Source organism: Bactrocera neohumeralis, chromosome 4 (genome assembly GCF_024586455.1).
Source record: "Bactrocera neohumeralis isolate Rockhampton chromosome 4, APGP_CSIRO_Bneo_wtdbg2-racon-allhic-juicebox.fasta_v2, whole genome shotgun sequence".
Classification (NCBI taxonomy): Eukaryota; Metazoa; Arthropoda; class Insecta; order Diptera; family Tephritidae; genus Bactrocera; species Bactrocera neohumeralis.
The window spans coordinates 51,753,213-51,763,810 of record NC_065921.1 but is presented as its reverse complement, the minus strand read 5'-3'; the positions used below and the strand labels follow the sequence as shown (position 1 = coordinate 51,763,810).

The 10,598-nt window shown below is 34.9% G+C and overlaps 1 protein-coding gene across 1 annotated transcript in view; it reads right to left on the bottom strand.

Moving 5' to 3' along the window:
- Positions 1–1,252: 1,252 nt before the first annotated feature.
- Positions 1,253–10,598, bottom strand: part of LOC126754499 (protein flightless-1) — a 27,632-nt gene continuing 18,286 nt past the window's right edge. Inside the window, exons 3-6 of the mRNA XM_050466520.1 lie at positions 3,573–3,914; positions 2,435–3,515; positions 1,948–2,377; positions 1,253–1,569 (exon numbers count right to left, since the gene is read on the bottom strand). Coding sequence (XP_050322477.1) covers positions 1,435–1,569; positions 1,948–2,377; positions 2,435–3,515; positions 3,573–3,914 — 1,988 coding nt within the window. The 3' untranslated portion in view covers positions 1,253–1,434. The remainder of the gene's footprint in view (positions 1,570–1,947; positions 2,378–2,434; positions 3,516–3,572; positions 3,915–10,598) is intronic.

Genomic DNA, 10,598 nt, shown 5'->3' with positions numbered 1-10,598 from the left:
AAAATCGTTGACAACGCATTATTTTCTTGATGTGTGGGAATAAAAATAAGTCATTGGGTGCCAAGTCAGGGCTGTACGGCGGATGACCCATCAAATCGACGTTTTGGCCGGTCAAAACGACGCTGGTTTGAGAGCTCGCATTGTCATGGTGCACAATGATTCGTCTTCTCTTGTTCGTTTTTCGAATTTCTCCGAAGACTTCAGGCAAACAAATGGTGGTGTACCACTCAGAATTGACCGTCCTACGTTGCTCAAGCGGAACAGAAGAAACAGGCGACCATTTGCTTCGAAGTGCTTCTTCCACGAACAAATTTCGTTGGATTTGGCTCGTCTTGGAAGACCCACACGGTCGATTGCTGTTTTGTTTCGGGCTCATACGCGTAGATCCATGATTCGTCATCTGTGACGATCTCATAAACGTCTTTTGAAGCACCGCGATCGTATTTTTTCAGCATTTCTTTACACCAATGCACACGAGCCTTTTTTTGAGCGATTGTCAAATTGTGCGGGATCCAACGAGAACAAACCTTTTTTACGGTCAGGTCATTCATGCAATATCGAATGTATGCTGGTGGGAGAAATGCATAGACATGCCTCTATCTGAAGGTATGTTACATGACGGTCTTGCATTATCAGTTCACGTACGGCATCGATGTTTTCTGGCACAACGGCTGTTTTTGGACGACCTTCACGGAATTCGTCTTTGAGCGAGCGTCGGCCACGATTGAATTCGTTGTACCAGTTTTTCACAGTGCTTTAGGATGGTGCTTCATAGCCAAACAAAGATTTTAGTTGATCGATGCACTCTTGTCGTGATAATCCACGTCGAAAGTTCTGAAAAATGATCGCACGAAAATGTTCACGAGTTAATTCCATTTTTTGGCCGAGATGAATTTTTTAATTCCCTGTAAATAAAACAATTCACGATTAAATGACAAAACGTTCTGACACTTAGTGTTGCCTAGGCCAGAAATATATGTATATAGCAGCCTCCGTATCTCTATTACGGGTTTCAGGTCCACTCAGTTGAATTGTAGTTAAAGCAATTCAACTTCATATCAACCTTTCGAACCTGCGGAATTTCAAAACTTCAATCAAAACGTCGATTATTCAATGAACATCAACGTGTGGGAATGGTTGGCTCGCAAAATTTACTAACCTGGCTGGGCACATTTCAGAAAAGAGGAATTAATTTAGAACAATAAAAATGCAGATTAGTCTCACTCGTTTACAAATTAAAATAAAGGACATATTCTTTGAATGAATTCCATATCATTTTAATTAGTAGTAATTACAAAACTAAAATATGTGAAAACATATTACATCTAATTTTCATTTCTCCATTGGTTTCGACTTATATGACATATGAATACAACGTACATATAGAATTAATAATAATGGTTCGTCACTTGTACCTGTAATGTACTGAATCGATTACTCTGGAGGAGATTTATGACTGCTCCATCCATGAAAACATTTTGTAAAACGTTTAGACTCCTTATTTTTTAAAGTGAGGAAAAGCTTTCGTGACCTTTCAGGTTGTTTTATGCGTAAGTGTTGTATGTAAACCTAAAACAAAATTATTATATTACAATTTTTTTAGCATGTTTAAAGAAATTTGTATATACAACGATTTTAACGAAAACCTTATACCGAATGGAAGCTAACTTAATAAATAAAAAATGCACTATAAATACAATCCTTACTTAAGACACGGTAGCTAAACCGTGTGTAGCATCACTTTGAGAAGCCGCATCAAAATCTTTTATTAAGTGCGTCTGTTCACCGAAAAAATGAGAAACATATTTATGGTATGAGGTATTTCTATTAGAAAATCTAAATAAGCTGACACGTATGGTGTTTCATAATTCGCATTATCTCGACCTATACGGAACCATCCTTACAAATTATATCTCGAATGATTTTGTATAGGGTTTGAAATCTTACCTGCGCTGATTTATACGCCAATTTTATTTCCACTTCACTACATTTGGATCCAAGCCATAAGAATACTTGCTCACCATTATCCAATATCATTATGTCATCATCTGCCAAATCATCTTGACAGAAGTCAGTACATTTTTCTGCAACTGTGAAATAACCTTTCTCATTGGAACATCGGAAAAGTCGAGTATAATTCATGAAATCAGCATTTGTTTCGTAAGCTTTGCGTCCACCCAAAGCAACCCAGAAGAAATTCTCTGGCTCTTCCCCTTCGTTTAAAATCTGTAAACTAACCCATGGATTATTAAACATTTTCTCAGCGATTTCTTGGATAAGCTTTGCTTCCTCTGGTGCTGACTTTGAACCCAACCAAACATAAACTATACCCGATTGCGCTTCATCTTTGATGTCAAAAGGTACGTATAAAATATAACTGCAAAAAATCTTAGCATTAGTTTGTTTACTATAATTAGTCGTAATAAAAATATACCAAAAGGCTGAATTTAAATTTGTTGCATCAGGCTGAATTTGAATGAGACGAGTACACAATGCTCCACCATTTGATCGTAAATGAAAGAACTCAACAACAGGTTTTATATTAGAATCTTTCGATTTATCCTTTCGCTTCCCGATATGAATTATGAACTTGCGTTTAAAATGAGCCATGAATTTCAAATTTTCTTGTTGTTGATGAATGCGTACTACTTCTAATTCTTCTCCAAACATTGCCTTGAATTTTTTTTGTAGAGTAAACGTAAATGTCAACCAGCCCATATTGCTGGCATTTCGCCCCTGCCAAAAATAAACTACGCATTGGATTTCATCGTCAGATGGTTTAATTGGGTCCACTTCGAGGTCTTCTTCGTCAACGGGTATACAATAGCGGCACAAAAATACGTAACACTCTCCCATATAGAAATTTCCCAACTCTTCTTCTGGCAATCGTACAAATTTTTTTCCTTCCAATACGAAGGCTTCCATTGCTTCAAGGTCATAGTTCCAATCTTCCTCCAGTTGCTCAGCCTCATTAAGCGGCATTGCATTTTGGCGAGGCATAAAAAGAGCGGCTAAATCAGCACGAGTCTCTTGCTTACGAGCCCATTTGGTCAAATCTGCTCCAGTTTTAGCAACAGATTTAGCAGTTCTTGTGAAATCAACTGCCATAACTTCATCCCATCCAACAAATTTTGATTTAAATATTTGAGTCTCTGTTTCTTCCTGCAAGCGAGTGATCAATGCGAAAGAAGGGCGATTTATCATATGAAAAAGTTCTCGTGATAACTTTATTGCCGCTGCTCGCACCAGTCGAGTCGATTTTTTTCCAAACCACACAAACAAATCTGTATAACTGTCTAATATGTAAACATTTTTGCTATTCAAAAAAGTATGAACCAATTTTTGATTTGCCAATTCCACTTGGGGTAGCTCCAAATAGCCCATGCCGAGTTGAACCTGATATAGACGAGGAATAACCGGCTCAAAACTATCCGGAACATGCTGGTGAATTTTTTTCTCTGATTTGTCTTGTGAATCAATGCCAAGGTTTTTCCAAAAGTCGTCGCTTTCTTCTCCTGCAAATTAGATGACAAATAAATAAAAAATAATTTTAATGCATTTTTGTTACTTGCCCTGCGCTTCTACGATGATGTCACATTTATTTTTTCTCTCGGTTTTATTAATTTTTTCTGCCATTAGCCGCGTTTTAGAATTTAATGTATTTTTTGATGCGCAACCAAGCCAAATATATAATTTGATACCACAGTCCAACATAAAAACAAATCGAGAATCAAGGGCGTCAAAATTTAATGCTACGGGCTCTAAATGAATGGATGAACCAGCCGCATGCACACGATATAAACGTTTGGTGTATAACATATCTTCAACTGTGTAAAAACCTGTTGCTGTACGGCCTCCCTCAATATATGTAACTTCAGTATCAAATAGTCCCAAAAATTCCTCAGATTCATCATCTATTAAGAAAATATAATCAAAAACTCAATGATATAATATCAAATCCGCTCGTTTTGAAGGTAAATTTAATAATTATACAAACTTACAATGCTTACCATTAAGATTTGTTTAACAAATATGAACTTAAAAAGAACTAATTAAAACATATAAAAACATGAGTCCAATGAATGAGTGAGCATGAAAATAAAGACACCCATTGTGTTCAAATATCATTGAACATGCTTACTTATCAGCAAAGCCGAAATTCTACTAAATATAAATATCTATTTATATATTAAGGGGGTATTCTGGTCTAGAAATTTAAAAAAATCGAATTGTTTTTAATATATTCAAAGTTTAACTATTCAAGAATATGTGTACAAGAGGATTTTTCAAAATTCAAATTATTTTCGGAGATATAGGCATTTTTCTGACCCGGCATCCAAACTGGTTCGGCCGGAACTAATCGAACAAAAGACTTTACGCGAAACTTTAAACGCGTTTTTCTCAAAACTGACTTTTTCGGAACGATACCCACGATTTCTCAGGTTCTACTGGACCGATTCACTTGAAATTTGTATAGAGTCTTCTTTATAGGCTTGTCTATGGTTGGAACTAGCCCCATCCCCAAATTTTTATTTTTATTATATAAAAAAAATTCGAAATAGTCAGAAAAAGTGATCCAAAAAAACTTTTTTTTTCAGGCAGTCGCCATTTTTTGAAAAAAAAAATGTTTCCCACTTTTTCCGTAGTTCCGGTCTTTGCGACATTATCTTTTTTTATACCCTGAACAGGGTATATTAAGTTTGTCACGATGTTTGTAACACCCAGAAAGAAGCGTCGAAGACCCTATAAAGTATATATATATATGATCAGTATGTTGAGCTGAGTCGATTTAACCATGTCCGTCCGTCCGTCTGTATATATACGAACTAGTCAATCAGTTTTTAAGATATCCTTTTGAAATTTTGCAAACGTCATTTTCTCTTCAAGAAGCTGCTCATTTGTCGGAACGGCCGCTATCGGACCACTATAACATATAGCTGCCATATAAACTGAACGATCGGAATCAAGTTCTTGTATGGAAAACTTTCACATTTGACAATGTATCTTCACCAAATTTGGTACAGATTATTTTCTAAGGCAACAATGTAATCTCCGAAGAAATTGGTCAGATCGGTTAACTATAGCATATAGCTACCATACAAACTGAACGATCGGAATCAAGTTCTTGTATGGAAAACTTTCACATTTGACAATGTATCTTCACCAAATTTGGCATAGATTATTTTCTAAAGCAACAATGTAATCTCCGAAAAAATTGTTCCGATCGGATTACTATAGCATATAGCTTCCATACAAACTGAGCACATAATTACTAAAAGAAATGCACATGTGAAGGGTATATTAGCTTCGGTGCCGCTGAAGTTAACGTTTTTTCTTAATTTTTTTTTGGTTTCAGATAACTAGGAGGGTTGAAATCATGAATATGGTCACGTGGAAATTGTTAGAGACCCCCCACTTCGTCAGCTCATAATTTTTGAAATTTTTTACTTTTTTTAGTTTTTAATTTTTTTCTGTACTCTTCTAAAATTAACAAATAACTAAGAAAAAAATGGATAGTAAAAATATTAATTGCCTTTTTTTACGACACTTTAAAAATTACCTGAAATTCATGCTTCTAGACCAGAATACCCCCTTAATATACATACATACATACATATGTATATACATGCAATGCACATCTAATGGTCATAAAAATGCATGGGTACACAAGTCATAAATTTACAGAAGAGATAACATCACAGACACACACACATAGTATGTATTAAATTGTACACTTGAAAACAACCCCATGTCAAGCAGCAATAAGCAATATGCTGCAATACATACAAACATACACACATACTCATATATTTAGTTATTTAAGATAGTTTTAAAATTTGTATATAAGCAAGGAAAATACTAAATAAAAATTAGAATATTAGAATAGAATTAGAAAATATTACACTAAGAACTCTGTAACATTAGTTTTCCAATATTTTTATCCTTTTGTGAAACAAGCCTTTCGTACTTTTTTTATTTTATATATATTACGATTGAATTAATTATAATGGAATCTAGAGACTTCAACTTTAAATAGGTTTAATAACGTAAAACACAAAATGTAATTCCTAACGTCGCTATATTCACCACGGATATGGTTATACATAGATAAAATGATCCGAAACTCCTGTCTTTGCTAGTTCAAAGAGGTCATGATCAGATGACAAGGAACAATTCAGTGGATATACATTTTCGTTGAAGATATGTCTCGTTCTAGACGACCCTCGACCCCTTCAAATGATAAAAATATTAAAAAAGTGAAGGATATGGTGCTTGAAAATCTTCCGGTAAGTGTTAGAGATGACAAGAGAGCTCGATATTCCATATTTATGGAGGGCATTATAGCTACCCATGAGACATGGGTATATGAGTTTGACATATAAACAAGTCAACAATCATCGAAATGGAGTGAAAAAAACGACGCCAAAGCCGCTCAAAATTCAAGGTCATCTTATTGATTTTTTTCGATATTCGTGGTTTGGTGCATCATGAATTTGTTTCGGGAGGGACAGACGGCAATAAGGAGTTCTATTTGGACGTATTGAGGAATGTGTGTGAGAACATCCGTTGGGAACGGAATTTTCACAATTTACATAAAAATTTTAGGACGCTTTAATTTTTATTTCTTTTAACTGTAAAGGATTTAGTTCGATAATTGCTGGCTTTTAGTACTACCCAAAAGAGTAGATATTCGACCTTAAAGTTCAAAAATTCGCAAAATTCGAACATTTTAAGAAGCTATTTCACCACGTTAAACCCACTTTATTCACATTTTTCTCTTCAAATTAATTAAATTACACTATAATCTTTTAAATAAATCCACATTTTACACTACATTTTACATTTTACAGGTTTTTTATTTAAAAAATCTTTATTTTAAAAATTACATTTTACACTCATTTGAACCTCATTTGTTTACCAAAAATTACGAAGAAATGGAACGCTGCCATGTGATGACAAGGCAATTCGCTGAAATTCCTCTTTTTCGCAAAAATTCCTCTATTCATGCATATGGATATTTTCTTTTTTAAATTTATTAAACAAATAAGTAATATTATATACATGTATTAGTAATATTATATAATAATATTATATATACATATGTATAAGTAATATTATATAATAATGTTACGTAATAAAGTGTAAGGTTACAGTACAGTACGAAAACTCAAATTTTGTTTCAATATGAGTGCATGATAACCGTAAAATATAACTACTTTATATCCAAAACTCATATTTTAAATCTATACAAATAAAAATGAATCGCCAAAATGTATGTACGCTCATAACTCAAGAACGCCTGGACCAATTTGGCCAATTCTTTTTCTTAAATGTTCGTTGAAGTTCAAAGATGGTTTTACGGCGAGAAAAAATCTAATAATTTCCGGAAAACCCCTAAAAACAGCCTTTTTCTTTTCCCCATACAAACGTTACATATGTACATACATACATACATATGTACATATGTATATAAAAACGAATGTTTGTTTGTTAGTAACACTAAGAGAACTGTTGATGAAATTTTTAAAGGTTGTTTGTTGTGGATCGGGAAAGGTTTAGAAACAAATACCTTATACTTTTCATGAGGGAAGTCGGAAAATTGGAAAATTCCAAAAATTAACATTTTTCATACACATGTTTTTCAATTTTTGTTTATTTTGTTTTTCAATATTTTGATTTGTAAATTATTTCAATCGTTCAATTGCGGTCGCTTGCTTTTTTATTCCGGCTATCCAAAGGAAAAATTATTGAAAATTATTCAGTGAAAACTTTATGTGTGTTTCAGACGAAGTGATCAATCACTGATTGAAATTTGTTACGAAGCCACGAAGAGGTCACGCTAATATTTGTCGGCGTTCTTTTTGCCATCAACGTATGGCAGCCCAAAGAAGGGCAAGAAGTACTCCCAAAATGCGATGACATATGTACGTGCGGAATTATGGATCGCGGTCAATCAGCTAGCGATCGTAACGATATCACAGCACGACTTTTTAAACAATAGCTGCGATGTTTGACGGTCTTTATCTTGAAGCAACCTATGGTATATATGGTGCTGTTAGATGCTGAATGTATTCCGTTGCGTGTTGCCGCACACACACATTCTTCTTTGGATGCGGATGGTGATTACACCAGATCAAATTGATGAAATCATTTCAGCGGAAATTCCTGATTCAGAGATAGATCCAGAATTATACGAAGTGGTGAAAACCAATATGGTTCATGGACTTTGGGAACCTTACAATCCCACTTTGGTTTGTATGTCTGACAATAAATGCACGAAACACTACTCATGTGCTTTTCTTTCGGAAACGGAAATGGGAAATGATGGATATTCACTGTATCGGCGTCGCTCACCAGACGACAATGGCAGAACATTTAGCATGTAGAGGCGTGAATATCGACGTTAACAACACATCGAAGTTGAAAACATATGGATCGTACCATATTCGCCACTTTTGTCTAATTCACATTCAAAACTCATGTGAATGTTGAATATTGTAGATTGGTGAAATCGATCAAATACGTTTGCAAGTACGTCACCAAAGAAAGCAACATAGCGGTTATTGACCTTGAACGATATGAGATCAGCAGTATCAAATGGGTCGACATGTGAACCGCAATAAAGCGCTTTGTAGGATATTTACTTTTGCAATTCATGAAAGTTTTCCGACTGTTGTGAGTCACGCGGTTCAACTTCATTTAAGTCATTGCGTATTGTGAATGGTACAGTGTGTGCAACTTTTTGAAAAGCATGCCAGCAGTTGCATTTGCTGGAACATGATAATCACTGGAAACAGACGAAGGACAATGCAATAGTTACTTCGCATGCCACTGAAGTTCGCATAGTTTTCGCGAAGATCATTTCGACATATCAGCCTTCAAATTCCCGAATGCCGATGACATTTTACATTGTATTCGCTAAGAATTGGCAAATTTCGGTTGATACTTCCAGTGGTTTGATATCAATTTCACCTCCCTTTTGTCAATTCACTTCAACGAAAGATAAACTCATCACGAATGTTTATCCGCACATTGGCAAAATTATCGTAACTGCAAATGTTTGAGTGCACGCGCAATTTTAGTTGCCAAAAATACCGGTGTTAATGACTTAAACTGGAAGATTCAAAGTCAAATTTCGGGAGGTTTGCGCTCATATAAATCGATCGATCGTCTTGACAAGAAATAAGAAACCGTAAATTATCCAGTGGAATTTCCAAATTCTTTGGAAAGCCTTGGTATGCCCCAGCATCATTTGCGTCTCAAAGTTGGATCTGTCATTATTATGTTTCACAATCTTCATACGCCGAAACTGTGTAATGGAACCCGACTGATTATGACGCAGTTATCGAATACAAGGGACAGCCATTTCATTTCAAACGTATTCAATTTCCAGGGAAAATTGGCCAGATATACGTGGCGTGTTGACGAGTTGGAAACCCATCTTCTTTGTATATTTACGCACCAGAACAGAAATCAAAAAAATTATGTTTATTAAGCTGCGCTACATTAAAAAAATGTAGAAAAAACAAAATTAAATTTGCAAAATTTTCAACTTTAAATGCAAATATCTCGAAAACTATAAGTTTGCGGCGGCAATAATTATATATATTCTTAATCTGGAGCATCAGCACTATCCAACCATACCGCTTTTAACCCTGAAATCGTGGGATGGTATACTAAAGTTTCCCCCCAATCTGTCAGCAGGTCAGCATGAACAATTGTTTTATGAAATGCTAACCACTGGTCCAAATGTGTACTCTTGATGATTTGTATAACATAGAGCTGTATGAAATGTAATTTTTAAATGGACTTTTAATAAAAATTGAGTTACATTTATTTTTTATAACTACATACAAATATTAAAATGCATTTATATTTATCTCTTTTAACCGCAAGGGATTTAGTTCAAATACTATTTTAGCGCGCAACAACCCTAATTTTATAAAATGTTTAATCTTAAAGAATGTACATTAAAATACAACTCTAAGGATTTATTAAATTTTGATTGTACATTAAAATGCAACCATGTAGATGTATGCCCCACTATTAGCCTGTGCTAGCTCACCTGCGGCTTACCCTTTTGCGTTGGCTCATCCCCTTTTAATTCGCTGGCGTAGTGGTACATACACCTACAAGGAGCACAATTATTTTAGCAAACGATCGTACGATCGAATTATTGAAGTTTAATAAAGTACGAATCGGCTTAAAATAAGTGTTTTACTTTGCCACCCGCCAACATTCTAAAATAATTGTGGTATTAGCTATCAAATATTCGGGATATTTGTGACTGAATGCAATTGTGCAAATTTGCGCTTAAAATTAATTTGCATTGCGGAGTGCCATTTGCTAAGCCGTTATGCCTGACTTGCGGAACTTAGATAGTGCCGTTATTGATGATAGCGTGATCCCGTTTACCGGTGCGCATACCAATTACGTGGAATCACCTCTTAATGTGGACAACGCAATAACTGGGACACAGTCTTCAATACTAAGTAGTATGTCAAATACAAATTCGACACAAATTAATTGTTCACCTATTTTTTTCACAAATGTTTATATAAAATTTCGTCACATTCATCGCTGCCGTTTGGGTCCGG